Source organism: Denticeps clupeoides, chromosome 1, assembly GCF_900700375.1.
Source record: "Denticeps clupeoides chromosome 1, fDenClu1.1, whole genome shotgun sequence".
In the NCBI taxonomy this organism is placed as follows: domain Eukaryota; kingdom Metazoa; phylum Chordata; class Actinopteri; order Clupeiformes; family Denticipitidae; genus Denticeps; species Denticeps clupeoides.
The window spans coordinates 12,409,263-12,428,950 of NC_041707.1; the positions used below are offsets into that span (position 1 = coordinate 12,409,263).

Sequence of the window (19,688 nt, forward strand, 5' to 3'; positions counted from 1 at the left end):
TGTGTTTCCACACAGCAAGGTGGGCTCAGAGCAGGGCTTTCTTGCTTTCATGTGTAATAAGACTCAAAAGAGTCCCCTGGAGCAATACTCAGCATATCCATCTCTCTTTCATACACACACACACACACACACACACACACACACACACACAACAGACACAGAAAGGCACACGCGTATTCACACAGAGTCTGGAAAAGCATGCCGCTGTGGAGCACTGCTACATTCAGAGCTTTTTGGGCTGACCCACTTTTCTGTGCTTGGCCAGGCTTCTGCTGCTTGTGCTGGGGGAGATCCCAGTAGTACCCCCCCACACTCACACACCCCGCCCCAAAGAAGAGGCTCAGCCTCCTGACAGACAGGCACTACGGCAATATTGCACTTCAGCCCCCACCCTACTGGTTCTTCTCCACAGATACACACACACACACACATACACACACGCATATTGAAACACGCGCAAATAAACACCATGACAGACATCAGAGGGACGCTCACTCCATCTCACACACACACTTCACATGCAGTCCTCTGATCTGCAACGTGGTCCTTCATACTCTATTTTTGTGAAATTGTTCTAATCTCGCTACATCAGACGGCCCTCCTGGTTATAAATTAAACATAAATGCAAATACACCGAGCCATTGTTCCTCTCTCACCCTATTCATGCAGAGCAGCGTGCATCTGTGGATTCATTCAGGAGCATTAATGTAGCAGAAGCAGAATCTGCAAAGCAACGGCGGCTCTCTTTAAAACGGCTGCCATTTAAAAAAAAGGAAAGAAAAAGGAAGACATAAGTGATTACAGCCACGAATTTACGCAACGTTGTTAATTTCTCTTCAGGTGAGAGAACAGGAAAACATGTCTCGTGGATTTATGGAAATAGGAATGGTAATGTGGTGTTTGTCATTCCGGCTGCTCTCAGGGTGTCTGAGTGTCGGCCATAAAAACACAGAATTATGACGAACAGGGCGTTTAAATGGTCGGCGCTGAAATGTTGGACTGGGTGCAGTTCTGACCGGTTTCCACTAGGGGTCTTCAGTTCACAGTGCTATGAACAAATGAACGTCAACAGTGGAGGATCAGGTTTAGGTGTTGGGGCGACCATTCAGATTTTTTAGCTTTACTTTCAAGAGTGCTAAAAACTACACACATTGCCTCACCTGGGTGACACCATCTCATGACACTTGCGTGACTGTATGACCACAATAGACGAATTAAATTTTACCGTATTAAACCAAATATGGCAAATATAAATGGCCAAAGAAATGGCCGAACATGTTGTGGGCCTGAAAAATGACATGATAATTTGCACATTTTCTTTTTCAGTCAGTTTAAGTATAAAGTTTAAGTGTCTTTAAAAATTATTTCAAAGCTGCCAGTAGAGGGGTGTGGGAGGAGTGAAGAGCGTAGAGTGAAAAATAAAAAACACCCCCCATTAAAAACACCCTAAAACACCAGACTGTTACTTATTTTTTTATTCATTTTGTGGCAAATGACGAAAGTGTCTGTCGTCTCCACTCGACTCTTAGTCCGCTTTAACAAGGTTACAGACTTATTTTGAGTGGCTACACATTAACACGCAGATCCTGTGGTCGTGTGATGTACCTCTCTCTCTCTCTCTCTCTCTCTCTCTCTGCAGAAACCGGATTGAACCGTAACGCGTGGCTGCGTGTAAAACCAGATACGGATCCCTCCGGAATGGGACTGGCAAGAATAATGGCAGTACAAAAAAATCCCCCACCACATGTACCCGAGATCTCACAGGTTTTCACCTCAAACACCGATACAAAGACAAATAATATATACATTTACAGCATTTATCAGACACCCTTATCCAGAGCAATTTACAATCAGTAGTTACAGGGACAGTCCCCCTGGAGTAACTTAGGGTTAAGTGTCTTGCTCAGGGACACAATGGTAGTAAGTGGAATTTGAACCTGGGTCTTCTGGTTCATAGAAGACCCAGGTCAAACCAGTGCTATCAATGGTGTATCAACAATCATGGTCGGGCAAAAGAGATGCATTGTTGCAATTTATGCTTTGTTCTGTACTATTGAATTTCTAACCATTTTATGAATATTTAGTCTCAGAGACTCCCAGCACTCCAATAAAAACAGTTTGCCTACCACCAGACAAATAAATAATAGATATATGTGAATAAAAAAATACTTTGTTTGTGCATTGCAGAAACAATTAATAGTAAACCTACATGCAGAAATATACATACATTTAACCAACGTTAAATTAGTGTATTGTAAAATATGAGTTATGAGATTGGTGGTTATAACTCAGTGTGGTGCTAATCTCATGAAAAACATGTCTTCCAAATATGGGCTCGTAAAGTGTAACTTGGACTGAATATAGAGGTATAGAGGCTTGATTTTTGCATTCTGTTTTTTTTTCTTCCAAAAGACCCAATTTGCACGTCGCTCCGCGTCCGGCGCCATGCGTGATCCGGTCCGTTTTTTCCGTGCGCGTCGCTCCGGAGAGGTGGATAATAGCAGTTGGAGCTCTCTCTCATACCATGCTGGGCCAAAGGGGCTGCGGGAGGCATGCGTTTACCCATATCCGGGTTAGAGAGGAACGGAGGAAAGTTTCATTTAAACCTGGACTAAAACTTTCCAGCATGAAGCCGCGCTGACGCCGCCGCCGTCGCAGTACGCGGCTCCTTCTCGCCTCCGACAGCAGCACGGACCGCGACTTCGCCGCGTCGTTTTAATCACTTGAAGAGACCCCCCCCTTCTTTTTCCCCCTGTCTCCCCGTAATTTCTCCCCATTTGTTGTTTTGCGTGCGCACTTTTCTGAGTTGGGATGTTGGAGTGACCATGGCCGCGCAAGTGGCTTCAGCTCCGGCTGCGTCTACTAATAAAAACAATTTGTCCGGAGCTCTGGGTCAGGACTTAAACTCTGGGAAGCTGGGAGGAGGGACGGCGCCGGGATCCGGAGCAATGCTGGGAGCCGGAGATGGGACCAACCCCGCGAACAACATGGACCACCGTCACCCCGGCGATCTGGCCGCGGCCAAGGAACGTGGGAATTTATCAACTTCGGCCCCGTCCTCCAGTTCCGCCAGCACCCCCCCGAGGATGGAAACGAACCACAAACCGAAAAGCGTCGACCACTTCGGCCCCTTCCAGCAGCAGCACCACTCGCGCCCGCTGGAGAGCAACAATCAAAGCCTGGCGACCGGCGACGGCGACAATCAACTGCGCGCGCGCAAGGACGGCGTTGCTCTGGGCGACCAGCAGCAGATGATGGGCAAAAGTGGGCACGACCCCGCCTGCAAGCCGGCGGCCAGGTACGACCAGGGCAACTTCGAAGCCACCAACAACAGCCACGGCAGCGGCGGGAAAGGTGCCCTCTCCGACCTCAATCATTATTACGCGAACTCCAGACCTGGGCCCGGCTTCGACCAACATGGGATGGGAATAATTCACCATTCCACCAATAGTAATAATAGCAGCGTGGAAAACTCCCACGAAGGATACCACAACAGCCAGTACAACCACTACCCGGCCTACAGGCAGGGCTATGGCGGCGCGGGGTACGGCATGATGGGCTCCTCTCGGATGGGCCCGAACAGCAACTCTTCGGGTCAGACCAAAGGCTCGGGAGGGGGCGCCGGGGGCTTCCAGAGATTCCCTGGGCAGAGCCAGCATCCCTCCGGGTCCACGCCGACGCTGAACCAGCTCCTCACGTCCCCGAGTCCCATGATGCGGGGCTACGGCGGGGGCTACCCGGAGTACAGCGGCTCCCCGGTGCAGCAGGCCGCCATGGGCATGGGGAAAGAAGTGAGCGGCCAGTACGGCTCCGCGGCGCACGGCTGGGCCGGCCAGAAGACGCACGCCGGAAACGGGAGCGTCGGCAGACCACAGGTACACGCAGCAACTTCAGGCCAATTCGCCCCGCGGGCGCAACTTTTACTGCGACGGAAACCTGTAGCCGCCAAACATCGCGGGACATTTAAAGATAAAAGCGACCCACACGGTGTACTTTTGATTACGTGTGTGTTATACACGTATAATATACACGTGATATATTACGATATTCGACATGGCCTCACGAAACGTGGCGCCTTGAATTGTTATCCTTGTTACAGGAACCTAAAACGAAGCGGCCTGTCCGGGACGTGGCCGACGTGACCGGGAACACGTTCTGCGCGCCGGGAGCGGCGTGGTAACGCGGGGGTAGTAAACGCAGAAGCGCCGCGTAGATTGTCCGGGCGCGGCGGCCCGTTTTTCGGCACCCAGGCGCAGGCACACGAACGCGAACCGAGTTGACGTTCGGTCTGGTACCCGACTGGCCCCGCGTCTCCGTGGGGCTTCGCCTCGAGAAAGGCAAGAACTACAACTACAACCAAAGGCGCGCCGAGGCTGCACAACATGCCCATTTGTGTTCGGCCTGCTACCAATACCACACACTGTCTGTAAACTTGTTATTTAGTTAACAAACACGTTATAACAGATCCGCCTGTCGTTGGCGTTCACCTGTGCGTATTTGGTGCGGTTTATCTTAATGGCTAATTTCCCATCCATATGAATGTCTTTTTTTTTTTTTTAGCCTGGTAATTATTACTACTACTATTACTATATACTATTGAAGGGTAAACGTATTCTTCCTTTAAGTAGCACGTTACTACACTGCAAGACAGCTGGCTGGTCAGAAGTATTGATATTAAAGATTACCTGTTTGGAGTGATTTAGCTTAAATGCTAATTTCCTGTCAGAATTAATAGGCACTGTGCCCAAATTCCGAAATATGTTCCCGGCCTCCCGTAATTATATTTAATAATAACATATTTGAGAAATATAAACTATTATTAATATAAAACAATTTCACCATCCCATTTGATAAACTTTGATATTGGATGCATTTTTTAAAATTGAACTAAAAGTGATATTTAATGTTCACTGCTTGATGCTAAGCTGTATGAAAATAAATGCATATGGATGATGATCATCATCATTTGACAAATGTTCCAGAGGTTTATATTACATTGGCTTTCCCTGCTTTATGTACTTTTTACACAAAGTATGTTACTTATCATTCGACAAGGTTTTTTGACCTCAGTAGGTAGTTTACTTGTGTAAACTGGGCTGAATTTTCCTGTTGACTGTATCTTTTTCTGGCCTTTTCAATTATAATGACTCACCAGCAATCAGTTGTAAAGGGAATTGCCCCCCTGTCCCTTTTTCTGGTAATGTGGGGAAAGGAAAACAAAAAGGAAGGCAATTGCTCTGAGCTGAAGCTGTTTCCTCCTTCAGAAACGCTGTTGTTCTGCTCCGAACGTTCAACAACTCTGTCCTGTTGGCTTGAAAAATTACGCTGCAGTAACACAATCTTGCTAATCTAATCCAGGGTCCCTGTGATTGTCTGTGTAGGCCTGACCCCAACATGACTGACCAAACAATGAACACTACATTTTATAACAACACTACTACATTTTTACTACCATTTCATTTTCATTGCTATTGGCGTAGCAGGCAAGGAAGCGTACCCGTAGTCGGAAGGTTGCGGGTTCGAATCCCGAACCAGCGAGGTGCCACTGAGACGCCACTGAGCAAAACACCGTCCCCACGTGCCTCTCCCCGGGGCGCCTTTCATGGCTGCCCACTGCTCACTAAGGGTGATGGGTTAAAAGCAGAGGACACATTTCATTGTGTCACCGTGTGTTGTGTGTCGCAATGTCAATCGCTTTGCCTTTGATTATGGAATTACATGCATTTTAATGGGCTTTGGATATAAAAGCCACTACATGCCGCATAGCTGCAGCTTTAATATTTCAATTTTGTTTTGCTTGCTGCCTGGCTGGACGTGTAGGTTAAATGATGCCCAGTGTTGCTGCCTCGGCTGCGGGTTCAGCAGAGTGATCTGAAGACGCTTTGTCGCTGCTGGATCCTGGCCTTTGCGCGCGTCCTGTACGCTTTGTTTATATCACTTTGTTTACATGTCGGCTTGGAGCTGATTAGGAAGAACTGAGCGAAATTCTAATTTGCTCTGCTGCTCGTGATAAGGGACTGGCGGTGTTTTCATGTTCCAGGATGAAACAGCGAGCACAGAAACATAATTGGCAGAAGGGGTATCCCGGGACTGCCCATGGTTTTGTTTAAATGCCAATTAGTTTGTGATTCACACAAAAAAGCAAGTGAGATTGTCTACCATATATATATAATTAGTGAGCTAATAAATGAGTGATAAAGAAATCTTCAATCTTGTATTGCATGTGTGTGCAGAAAATAATGTTAAATGATATAATAATTTTTTCATACAGGGATTTATTTGACATCGGAGTGGGAAATATTTACAAGTGAATATCATTAAATAGTACTGATATGGTCGTTAAACAGCTACTGCTCCTTTGCTTTAAAGACTTTAAAGTCTGGACGAGGTATGACTGCAAAGGTACGTCTGTTATCTCAGCGGTGGTCAGAGGGGCTGTGGGGAGAATGCCATTCTGCTGAAATGGCAAAGTAAAGCATTTATGGGGACTTAATGTTGCGGAAATGTGTTTAATTGGATTACGAGACACGGAGCGGCCTATCTGCTCGCCTCTGCTTTTTTTTTTTTTTTTTTTTTTTGGGGTCCTGCTAACAGTAATTGCAGGTCTGTGCCTGTCGGCAGCGGCCTGCTCGCTCGCAGGCTGAGTGGGGCTAATGTTTTGGAAAGCTGTGAGGCCGCCTTTATCAAAAGTGGCCAGTGGTCAGGCTCACGCTGGGTCGCTTTGGAGAGATTTTTCGGGGTGAATCACAGGCTGCTGATACTGTGGGAAACAGCCCGCGCCAGGGCTAAAGCGCAAAGCTCCGAGCCACCGGCAGTTCAATTCTCTGGTCTTTGTGCGCGGCGGGAGTGAGAAGTGGGGCTGATGAGCGGCGCTGGCAGCGAGGAGCATGTAGTGAGTAGCTGTCGATATGAAAGGATCCGAATTTGATCTGTATAAGGCAGTGGTGTATGGGCAAGAAGGGGACGAGATTCTTTTTCTTTGCCAGCGTAATCAATACTCTTTCAGGATTATTTATGATTGCGCTTCACCCTTTTCTGCAGGGAAGGTTTTTTTAATATGATGTGAGATGCTCTCTCTCTCTCTGTCTTTTGTGCCTCAGGCTATGTTATTTGCTGTTTTTTCTCATCCGTCAGTCCCACGTGTGAGGCAGACAGCCAGGGTTGTGGCCTCACCTCAGAAAGAGGCTCAGTGACCTTCACACATGTAAATTAGCCATGTGCAAGTTCTGAATGGAGAGCGCTGCATCCCAGAAGGGAAGGATTTTTTTCCCCCTCCCTCCTTCCTTCTGTCCTCTCTCCCTCCTTCCCTCCCTCCCTCCCGCCTGCTCTCTCCAGCCCCCTGGGCATTCCCAAAGCGGGATTGTCCTCAAACCAGAGACGCGGCAGTCACAAAAAAAGCGGGAATTCTTCCCAGAGGGACTCCAGAAAGCATCGGACAAAACAAGGAGAACCATTTATATTGAAAGCCACAGTGTTTGTCTCCAGAGCAGGATTTTTTCATTTATCAACGTGTGGACAGTCTGTGAATTATTCCAGACCACCGTGGCTACATTGCTCTGGGGAAAAAGGAGTAGATGATTCATTCTGAATGTTGGATAGTTATAATACAAATGGCCCTCTTGATATCAATTTATTTTTCACACGTTGCTGCTTCTTTTGGGTTCCAAGTTCCAAGTGCGGTGCCATGTTTATGAGATATTTTTGGATGTGTTATGCGCATTTGTCAGAGATCATGTGAAAAGTGAGTTGTGGATTTATTTATTAACTTAGGTTTGCATTTAAGTGCAGGGCCAGTTGCCAGTGTTCTTTTGAATTGAAGCATGATGTCCATTTATGTTGAAATATGAAATATGTGCGACAGGCCTTGATTACCCAAAGTGCTCATGCACAGAAGACATGGAACTATAATTAAGGACCTGAACAGTCCAACAGATTGTTCCCCACCTCTGTTCCAATATAGGGTTTCATTTCCATCTCTTAAAATGCAATTTAGTCATTAAGATCTCAGAAAAAAGGAAATGGATACAGAATGGGGAAAGTGTATGTATTTTATTTATTTTTAACAAACCGAAAATCTAATTTTATAGAATACAATTTCTGTGGACCCTCCTCAATTTTAATGAAAAAAAAAAAATTGAACAAGAAGTGAGCCAATAGTTTTCACATTCATGCTTTATAAAATGTTAAATCGAACTTTTTATTGAAACTGAATCCAAATAAAACCCCCATTGCATATATGAAATTCATATCACACCATGAATGACATATTTCATAATTCCTCATTTGGTTATCATGCTGGCTCGATACCTTAGATGGGGTTGATATTCTTACCATTGGCTAATCGCTGTGATATGATTCCCTCCAACTAGTAACACGCTTAATGCACAGATAGACCAATCACAAATGAAATTCTGTGCATTTCTGTGTTTGCCTTTTTATAATTTCCACACCAGGCCTTTGCTTTGAATGGTTGTCAGTGTCATGTGGTTGGTGTTCTTGATGAACATCTACTTGCATTGTAGAATAAACATGCAAAGGTTACTATAATGTCAACTGTATGTCAGCGGGCTTCTCTGTTTACTGTGTTGTAGATCACATTACCATAATCAATAGCTTGGGAAACAGAGCTCGGTTACCCAACTGAAAAGTTAGGACATGCCCCGCCTGGTCGGAACTTCTTTTACGGCGCCATTTGGAAATAAAATTAATGTGCGAGTGCTTTGATCCAGCCATGTGCTTTTTGTGCTTTTAGCTAAATTAAGATGACTGCAAGTGAGGACATTTTTCATGCCAAGCACAATGCAGATCTTTGCTGTCCATTTGCTACAGGATTCGCTTTCCTACTTGTTTTTTTCTCACAGTTACAGAGTTTGGGGTGTGGAGTGCTAAAATGTTGTCATAGCTGCCTTTTGTCTGAGTTGACAGAATCTGGGCTTCCTTTATTTTATCTGACACAGTGATTGTGTGTCTCGCTGCGTAGTGGACACAACAGGCGAGCGGCGGCCCTGACAAGTGCTGAGTCATGACAAAGCGGTGACAGTCGTGAAAAAACTGCAGACTTGGCCGAATAAATGTTGTCCTGCCGCAAAAGCCAAATAAATTTGGGCAATTCTTGAGGTGCTTTCACCCTCTCTTCTGGCCACAACACCCAGGATAAATGGGGTCTGCGAGTCCTTCTAGCTGACCTTCTCTGTGCAGATCTGCCCTGCTCTGTCACTCAAGTCATTAACCATTAAAGACAAATTGTTTCATTATGCTGGTCCCAAAAAGGAGGGGAAAAAAAAGATTTGGTCCAATTAGAGGTAATTAAGAGAGCAAGTGGCAAAAGGGCTCAGAACACCCCCGGCTCCAGAAGAGGAAAGTTAGGCCTGGTAATGGCTAGGAGGGGTTGATTTGGAAGGTGACATTGTGGTGCACAGAGTGGGGTCAGCATCGCCTCTCGTTGACCTTTTACCTTGCATGCCTGTCGTGTCAGGGCAGGGAGAGCTTTTGGGAGCTTGTTAGGGATGAAAGGAATCGCATGCTCCAAAGGTCAGGCCCATGCTGTTGTTTTAATGAATATGTGGTAATTGTCTGTGCATTTTAATGCTTGCTTAAGCACTTCCTCTTTTAATGAAGGTTCAGTGATTGCGTTGGCACACTGCCTGCCATGTTTGTGTGGCTTGGGGATGTTGGGTGACTTTAAACGTATTTCAGACATTGAGATGCAGAACAGTGGGCCACATTTAATGACACCTGCCGGCACAGTGGAAGGAAATACAATCTTCTGGTATTTAACAATGTGTAAAAATGATTTATTCCTTTATTTTAAATGTTTTCCCACAATCGCTGAAGCATTGCTGTTGAAATTAGGCAGCGATTATATAATAAATGGACACTGCCGAGTTGACATCATGTTGTGACACCAATGTTGATGGAAGGGCAGAACCATGGGCTACCAATGGCTGATTCTCAAAGCACCATTTAGCATCTCGCGTGTCAGGCTACACTGCTTCGCTATTACATTGCTGCTCTGGGATGTGTTGTGTTTTGAAATGCTGCGCTGTTTTATATTGATGTGCTGTGGTCTGAGCATTTGTTCATTCTGTATGCACAGTGCACGATCTATTTTACCCCCTGGGCTTCCGTGGGGCTACTTTAGGTCCTGTGTGCATCAGAAGCCATTAGGCGTAATGGCCTTCCTACGTGTCATTCTCTGCGTGTTATGACACTTATTTTATGACTGCTTACATATCAAATATTTAAATAAACAGAACAGGGGCTGGCGGCTGCTGGAGGCGAGAGTCATTCATTTCCGCGCATGCAGGCGGCGGAAAAAGAGAGCGAGGGAGCCGGGGGTGGGGGGAGCGAGACGGTAGACATGGAGAAGAGAGAAATGCTTCGCTTGCCTCCAATCAAAGCTGTCGAGGCCATTTTTTCCCCCTCAGCTTACGCCTAGCTGCCGCATCGGCAGAGCCATCCGTCAGCGTTTCTCCAGAGCCGGCGACGGCCGGGCCCCAGTGGCTCATAAAAACCGGGCCTGGCGTCGTGTGTGAATATCAAATCGGCTACCAAGGAGAACGGACACAATGGCAAAAAAAGTGGAATGTAACACAACATTGTGTGTAAAGAGAGTGTGAGCGGAGGGGGAACGGGGGGGAGAAAAAAAGCGGCGAACTGATTTATTTGTGCTTCTGCAATAGCACACGACAAGGTCTCGCGCGCAGCAGAGCCATTCCTCCACTCTGTTGGTGGGAGGCCCATTACTGTCAGGCTAATCTTAAAATAATTAATTGAGGAGTCGGCGGTTTTAAAGAGTATTGTAATTGAATCCTAAATTAGGTCTGGGAAAGAGGACATGTCCTGCTTTATGATGTACTTGCTCCCGTTCTTGCTTTGAGAAACGTGGTTATTGGCAGCCAGAAGGCGCAGAAGAAGAGGAGTCATCTATAATTCATTTTTTGTTTTTTTTGAATGTGAATGATGTGTTTTGAATACTGCAATGAGCTCTTTTGTTTCAGCGGGGATAATTCTGTCAACATGTGTTTTTTTCTTGGTCTAGTGGTAACAAATGAAAGGTACATTGAATTATTATAAAGTAAACAGAAAGAAATGCATAAATTTTCTTGCCAGTATGGAAATATGTGCATTCTATAAATGGGAAAGCAGCATTCACTATCTATTTGAATCATTTATTTGTTTTGCAGACCAGAGAAATGCCGTTTGTTGATCCCTGATGAATTTGGCCACTTGTTCTTCTGACAAGTTATTTCCCTTTTTTTCCCCTCCTTCCTTTAATGTTCACAAATGATCAAGATCTCTCATATCGCTCACCCCAAAACCCCATAGCATGCTTTCGTTTTCCTCAACAGCCATGTCAAGAGCGCACACCAGAACCTATACGGCATTCAAATCTGCTTTCGCTCAGACAGCCTGCGCTCCAGATGGGTCTTCAGAGAAGATCTCTGGAAAGTGGCCCATTGGATCAAGGTCATGCCCAAATGCTCACTCCATAAAACCGCTCACTCCTTAATGATTTGTAGAAAAGGAGCACTGTTAAAGGAGACAGGATGGAGTTTAACGCCACGGCGGGGTCGGGTTCTCCACCAGCAAGTGCTTTGCCAGACGTTCTGTATTGCTGATGTATTTTGTAGCAGAACGGTGATTTCCCAGCATGTATCACAGCACTGGCTCTACGTTGAATGCCTGTTAAAAGTCAAATTATTTAATGTGTGTTCTATATATACGTAGCTCTTTTGTGTGTTGTACGTCAGAAACACTGTTTTTTTTTTCAGCCCTACATTTATTTTCGTGAAATTGAGGGTCCGACATAAAAGCACATTTTAACACTGACTTCGGGGAGGTAATTTTGAAAATTGTGTATGTGTATGTGTATGTGTATGTGTGTGTGTGTGTGTGTGTGTGTGTGTGTGTGTGTGTGTCATTGGTTCAAGTACAACACCAGGAAAAAATGGACGTGGCACATAAAAAGAAACATTGTTAAAATGAAGTATTTATTTTTGCCACCAAATTGCCTCTCTAGACCATTACTGTGCCAGGGCCCGGCACAAGTGTTGGGGAGGGGAGTCACCGCAGTAATAGCAAATGGAGGGAGAGGGCTTTGTTTCTGGACATGTATTACCCTTGAGGCCAGCACTCATTGATTGCTCAGCACCGGTCCCACATGTTCAGATCGGGGGAGCGTGATTGATTCGGGGACCTAAGAGATTGGAAAAGGCCCGGGTGCGGTGCCTCTCTGCGGGGTGGCCTTGAAAGGTTACCAGGGGTCAAAAGTGGCCTGTATCCAGGGTCTTTCCAGGTTGACATCCCCATTCTGTTTGGGGCAAAGGCATTACGGGGGACAATCAGGCCCCACGAGCTGTGCTCTGGGCTTTCTTATTGTAACCACAAAGAGATCCATACCAGCAACTCATCAGTTTGGCAGAAACCGGCAGCAGTGTCTGATGTACTTCATAGCATGAACCCTCCCAACCCCAAATTATGCGTCATAGGTAAGACGGAGAGTATGATGGAGACGGAAAATATAATGAAAATCAATTTTTTCTAATTAACTTTTTAAATTTCCTGCTGAGCAATTGGGAGTCATTGCACAGTCCAATAATGAAATCAATTTGCTTAAAATTGTTTCAGGTGACTTTTAATGACTACCTAATAAGCGCTGAAGGATAGAAGGTCAGGATATCTGTTTGTTGTTTCGCTGGTGATGGATCGTGCTTGTCAGGATTGCCTGCAGCTGGGCTCCACACCGGAACCCAATCCTGACGCCCCATAAATGCCGGAAGTTTCCGCCCGTTCGGGGTCGCTGGCATTTTCGTGTACTCTGCACGAACTTGACCTGGTTTTGTTATGAGTGTTTTGAGTTCTGGCAATCGCCACACGCCTACGGGTTAGTTTCAGTTCGTTATTTAAGTTAAATCGTTTTCGGCCACCGCGCCGCTGTTTATTTGTATTTCTTTGTTTATTGTATAATAAAACCCCCTTCCCAGTATGTCAGACCTCTGCGCTTCCTTCCCCCGTAAGTCCGTAGTCGTGACAGAATGCCAGCGACCCCCCCAAAAGCGCAGAGGTAAAAAACAGAGGAGAAGAAACGCCGCGAAGGACGCAGCGCGGCGCGGCGAACGCGGACACCAGGGGAGAGACGCGCCGCCCGTTCTGGTGGAGCGTTTTCTCCCCGAGAAGCCGTGGTACGCGGCGCCGAGTGATGACGTCATCCCCGGGAAACTCCGCAAAACCCGGAAGCGACAACGTCGGCGGGTGAGTGGGCGGAGCGAGGACGTTGGCGTCGGCAGCAGCGAGGAAGTGACGTGGGCAGCGAGCGCAGAAGATGCGACCCCCACGATCTTCGCCATGTCGAGCCAAGAACTCTGCGCTCTGCTGGCAAGGCTCCCCGTGGACTGGGACGACACGGACGACGACGAGAGCACGGGAGACGAGAGTTGGGCTCCGCCCATCGCACCAGTCTGCGATCGTCGCAAGGTCCGTGGGGACCCACGTCACTTCCAGGGGGGTGAGAAGCGACAACAACGGCGGCGTCCCTCCAGCGAGGGGATGGGCAGCCTCAAGCCCGAATGGCCAGAGTACTGTCCCTGGGAGTTGATCGCACCCTGGGTCCAGGATGTCCGCAGGGTGGACGACCCTCGGAGTCACAGGTGGGAGGACACGGATGACGAAAGCGACAATGACGTGGATTTTCGTTGGGCAGTCGGGGCCGGGATGGCTCCACCCAGCGCGCGCGTCCGAGATTGTCGCGACATCCGTGAAGATCCACGTGACTTCCGAGGGTATGAGGTCGACACGGACCAACACGAGGATGACGCCGATTGGGCAGTCGGTGCCGGGATGGCTCCGCCCATCGTGCCCGTCCGTTGCGAGGTCCGTGGAAACCCACGTCAGTCCCAGAGGTGCGACAACAGTGAGGAGGAGGACAGCGATGCGGGCGTAAGCTGGTGGAACAGGGCGACAGGAGGTCGCCAACCAGCAACTGCACTGTCGGAACTGCCTCACAGGGAAGATGCCCTCCCAGTTCCAGTCGCCGACCCGCCTTCCCTCTGCTCGGACGTTCCCCAGCTGAACGGCAGCGCATCACCAGCGCCCCCGCATGCTGGAGAAGACGTCCACCACCCCCCACGCCACACGCCCACCACCATCTCCAGCGACGCTGCCTGGCAGCAGGGAGAGACCGACAGGAGTTTTCGGGACTTCCAGCAGAGACTGAGGGCGGAGTTTGATCGGCCAGAGCCTGAGCCAGGGATCGAACTCTGCCCCTCCACCACATCCAGCGCCAGTCAGGATCCGGGGCAAGAAGACCAAGCACTGGCGGGCGACGAGAAGGTCGCGCCTCCCGAGATCCTGGCTGTGCCCCCTGAGGAGGTCCCGGAGTGCTCAGAGAGGGAACTAGACGACCCTCTCTTCTGTCTGTCTCTGTCTGTGTGTGTGTGTGTGCGTGGCATATGTGTCCGTATGTCGCCCCCACTTCCCCTCTTTGTGTCCACCAGATGGTGACCCAGCAGCAGAGCCGAACCCCAGGGAGGGAGTTCCCAACCTGACTGCACCGGTCCAAGGCGAGGTGGACGAGCCCCAAGGTACCCCTAAGTCCAGCCGGGGGGGTGCTCCCCCAAATAATTTTTTGGGGGGGTGCAGTTCGGGTTGGGGACTCCTCCTGAGGGGAGGTGGGGAAGCGATGGAGCTGGGTCCTCCGGTAGCCAGTGAGGAGGGCGGGCCAGGCATGGGCCTGCGTCTGCCTCCAGAGGGGTGGAGCGCCATAGAGCCCCCGGGTAGGCATGAGGACCCAGCTGGGACAGACAGGAAGAGGGCCTGCTTGTCCCAACGGACGCAGAAGGGGCTAGCCGGATGGTCTGGCAATGCCCCCCCCCTTGGCACCAGGGCCGTGCAGCGAGAGGGGCTGCATAGTCCCAGAAGGCACCAGCCTGGGGTGCCTGGAACAGTCGCCGGAGGCTCTGGGACAATCTCCCTGCGCGGTGCAGGGGGTGACACAAGACGTGTCAGAGGGGACATGTGGAGACAGGGCCCACATGTACCCAGATGGATCGGCCCTGATTATTGTGTGCAGGTATGGGAGTCCGGGGCCGCCAGGCGGGACCACGCCGGGGAGCCAGGCCGAGGGTCCGGGGCCGCCATGCGGGACCACGCCGGGGAGCCAGGCCGAGGGTCCGGGGCCGCCATGCGGGACCACGCCGGGGAGCCAGGCCGAGGGTCCGGGGCCGCCATGCGGGACCACGCCGGGGAGCCAGGCCGAGGGTCCGGGGCCGCCAAGCGGGACCACGCCGGGGAGCCAGGCCGAGGGTCCGGGGCCGCCAAGCGGGACCACGCCGGGGAGCCAGGCCGAGGGTCCGGGGCCGCCAAGCGGGACCACGCCGGGGAGCCAGGCCGAGGGTCCGGGGCCGCCAAGCGGGACCACGCCGGGGAGCCAGGCCGAGGGTCCGGGGCCGCCACGCCTGACCACGCCGGGGAGCCAGGCCGAGGGACCGGGGCCGCCACGCCTGACCACGCCGGGGAGCCAGGCCGAGGGACCGGGGCCGCCACGCCTGACCACGCCGGGGAGCCAGCCCGAGGGACCGGGGCCGCCAGGCCTGACCACGCCGGGGAGCCAGCCCGAGGGACCGGGGCCGCCAGGCCTGACCACGCCGGGGAGCCAGCCCGAGGGACCGGGGCCGCCAGGCCTGACCACGCCGGGGAGCCAGCCCGAGGGACCGGGGCCGCCAGGCCTGACCACGCCGGGGAGCCAGCCCGAGGGACCGGGGCCGCCAGGCCTGACCACGCCGGGGAGCCAGCCCGAGGGACCGGGGCCGCCACGCCTGACCACGCCGGGGAGCCAGCCCGAGGGACCGGGTCCTCCAAGGGGAGGATACAGCAGGGCAGGAGCCCTGTGGTTGCCGCCATCCGCCCCGCCGCCTCCACTGATGGTACTGTTGGGGCTCCGAGGACGTAGCCCTTGGAGGGGGGGCTCTGTCAGGATTGCCTGCAGCTGGGCTCCACACCGGAACCCAATCCTGACGCCCCATAAATGCCGGAAGTTTCCGCCCGTTCGGGGTCGCTGGCATTTTCGTGTACTCTGCACGAACTTGACCTGGTTTTGTTATGAGTGTTTTGAGTTCTGGCAATCGCCACACGCCTACGGGTTAGTTTCAGTTCGTTATTTAAGTTAAATCGTTTTCGGCCACCGCGCCGCTGTTTATTTGTATTTCTTTGTTTATTGTATAATAAAACCCCCTTCCCAGTATGTCAGACCTCTGCGCTTCCTTCCCCCGTAAGTCCGTAGTCGTGACAGTGCTTTTCGAACGTCATGCATAGTCTTGCTGTCCAGGCCCGTCTCCAAAGACAAGGGCCAGGACCACGTTCCCTGTGGCCGGGTGTTTTTTTTCCCATTTGTTTCACAATGGCTCTAAAAGCTATAATTAGTACTGAAAACACCCTTCTCCCGTATGCACCTATGGCTGTGTAGGGAATTGAACGTTAGCTTGGTGAACTGCTGAGTGGCTTGTTTTGCATCACAGGAAAGCTGATGGATGAATCTGAACACTGTTGGCCACTTCGAGGAGCGTGGTAATATTTCCTGCTCTTTTTAATACATTTACATGTTTTGTTCTTTTGAAAATTCATGAGGGCAAACTGCCATTGTTAATTTAGTAACGTGGCTTCGTTTTGCGGTTATTGGCGCTATAAAGTTCGAAGCAAGGCCACTCTATTAGCACGGATGGTTCCCTTGAATATGCTAAATTAAATGCATATTTAACAGCTCGATTTTCACTGGCTATTGCGGGGAGAGAAGAAAAATAAATTGTTCCTTGTTTTTATATTTTTTGCTCGTGTTGGAGGAGTAATTGTTTTTGTTTTATAGGGCTGTGTAATGAAAAGGCCTCCTCAGCCTCGACAGTGAAGTGAACCTGCGGTGAATTCCTGCCGCTCCACAGCTGCCCAAAGCACTGTGTTGCCAAGCTGCGTCCCATGGTCCCTTGGGGTGTCGTACCAACCCGTCTGAAGGGGCTGTGCTCCTTCACGTCAGGTTCTCAGCTGCAGGTGCTGGTCTGGATTCTGTGTGTATCTGGCGAGCTGTTAGAGCATTCTTATCATACCATGGTGGGTCTGAGGGCAGGACTGGTTCTGCTCTGGGCTGCAGACTCGTAAACCAGTTTATTTTGTTTTTGTTCACCTTCGTTTTGTCTGTCAGATTTAGTTTTGTATAACAGGTTTTGCAGTTTTGGTTCAGACATTGTGTGTAGATGAGGGCCTCAGCTCCGCCCCACATCACCCTCTAATGATGACAATGTGCTCGGTGCAAGTCCTATGATGCTTTCCCCCTCGCGTAAACGAACGGAGGGTTACCAGCTATAAACCGAGGTGTCAGCCATCGAGGGCATCCTTAGTGTTTGCTGCCCTGCTAATTGCGCACAAAAGCAATTATGCACATGCTGCCAGGCTCAGTAGCACGACGGGCCACAGCCTGACAAGCGGCGTCCTCTCTTTCCATGCTCTTTCCCACTTCCTCCTGTCTAGGTAATTCACACTTCCTGCTCCTAACTGTGGCCAGCATGCACAGCTTCCTTCACAACTTCAGTGCTCCACAGGTGTCCATTTCCCTTGTGGAAGTTAACTTCCTGTAATTCACTGGAGATGTACTGTGAGTGTGGCTATTGTAATTTGATATGATATGATACATTTTTTTTTTCTGCTTAAACGAACAGTTTTCAAAATGTTGCTTAAAACTGTTCAAGACATAATGTATGTTTTGATACATCATGAAGGGCTGGAGACTGAACTTCACCTATTGACCATACATCACTGTTTGATGTGATGTGATGTTTTTATTATCACTGGCTTTTCACAGTTATGTCTTAATCTTTAATAAAGTGAATCATCAATGTCAATATTTATTTTAGTCTGACCCCATATGGAGATGGGAGATGGTTTAACCCAAGCTATTAGTTATCTCCAGTTTGAATCAATTGAATCTTTTTTCTTAAACCCATGGTCATACTTACATTTCTTTACCTTTGCCTGCAGACAGACCTTGCTGGACAGTTGCATTCCCCTCTGCAGGATCTCAGTTATTATACAGAGGGTGTTGAATGTATATAAGGTTAAATCTAAACATGTCGTGCATGTGACATGGAAATAATAGGCTTATGTGTGGGAGTGTGTGCAGCAAATTGTGTGTGTTTCTCTGTCATTGCATTATATGTCCATTTTGACACAGTTTATTTCTGGGAATAATTGAGAAATAAGGGCCATTCGTTGAAATGATAACTTGGTCAAACCTAACTGTTTAACATTCAACGAAATGTGTCTAAACAGATTCAGACATTTTGCAAATATTTATCAAATATTTAAAAAAGTTTCTAGTTTCTAATTTGTCTGCTCAAAGTGAACATGCATTCTCAAATATGATGACATCAGTATTTGTCTCAGCATCCATGAAATTAATTTTCTAATCTTTGTCAGCAGGAGCAGGGAATTTGCACATATTAAAGAGGGAGCATCTTTCCTTTAAATTCTTCAGCCTTTTTTTTTTACAGTCTCACCAGATTGTAATTTAGCTGTTCAATAGTCTTGAGACAACATGCATCTCCTGTATCCATTTTCACAATTTGATATTTGCATGACCTCATGTCCTCAAACTCTTGTTGACTTTTGTAGAACATGGGTCTGACAGCTGGCTGAGAGCCTCACTGTAAAACACTGGGAATACAGGGAATACAAAGGCATGCAACTTGTATTTTCCTCCTGATGACTGCTGTTCAGGTGCCCAATGGGCAAGATACATTGCAAGAAATGGGCCATGGATTATGCTGTCCTGACTTTCTTTTTTTTACTCAATGGCATGTTTTTAGGCGTTAAGGGAGAGTTTTGGACATTTTTGGAATTTTTTCCCACTTTAGCTCAGTGGCTGTTCCCTTCCCCTGCCTCTCCCTGGCTCGCACTCAGCCCCCACTTCACCTCCTGACTGAGAGAACAATGGCGGTGTGGGCTGGGGGCTCCAGAGAGCTGTAATGAAGGTTTGCTTGACGTAGGTAGCAATCTGATTGTCAAAGGACATTAGGGGTTACGTCCAGTGCCGTGGAGTGGGTCAGGAGTGTGCGGCTTGATGAACATTATGTTTGTGTATGAGGTCAGTCAACTCAATTTTTTTTTTTGTATCCTTCAGACCGATCCAATTTAATACCTTGGAGGAAAAAAACATATTCCTGTGTTTTCATTATAGAATTATGGAAATTGCCATTCGTGGCTTAACATTTTATGCTTATTTGATCTCAATATGCAGTGCTACTTCCTAATCTATTTTATTTGTGTGGCAAGTGTTTTGTCTCTGCTGATTAACAGCACAGAGAATGAAAGGATTGGAAGCATTTTGAAGTCATAAAATTAGAGTCAAAACAACTCAAAAGGCTATTTTATCAAATTGAGCAGTTTTATACGTGTCTAATTTCCTCCATGTTTGCTCCTTAATAGCTTTGTTTTCCACTATGCTCACAAGAGTTTAAAATGCAGGGTATGTTCATAAATTCAATTTCAGCTTTATTACTGCCTTTAGTAGCCCTGCAATGAAGCTCCATGGCCTGCTGAACATACGGGAAAAAACAAAGGAACAACTGGCCAAAACTCAGAAACACAGCAAGTGTGGTTTTGGACTCATCTTAAGGCTGTTCCTCTGACTACCGAAGTGAAAAGTG

General features: G+C 48.7%; 1 protein-coding gene across 5 annotated transcripts in view; it reads left to right on the forward strand.

The window, feature by feature from the left end:
* The first annotated feature begins 2,495 nt into the window (after positions 1–2,495).
* LOC114788578 (AT-rich interactive domain-containing protein 1B-like) overlaps positions 2,496–19,688 on the forward strand; it is a 147,325-nt gene continuing 130,132 nt past the window's right edge. For all 5 annotated transcript variants that reach the window (XM_028977297.1, XM_028977266.1, XM_028977272.1 and 2 more), the window contains exon 1: positions 2,496–3,875. In XM_028977297.1, the coding sequence (XP_028833130.1) occupies positions 2,826–3,875 (1,050 nt within the window). In that variant the 5' untranslated portion in view covers positions 2,496–2,825. The remainder of the gene's footprint in view (positions 3,876–19,688) is intronic.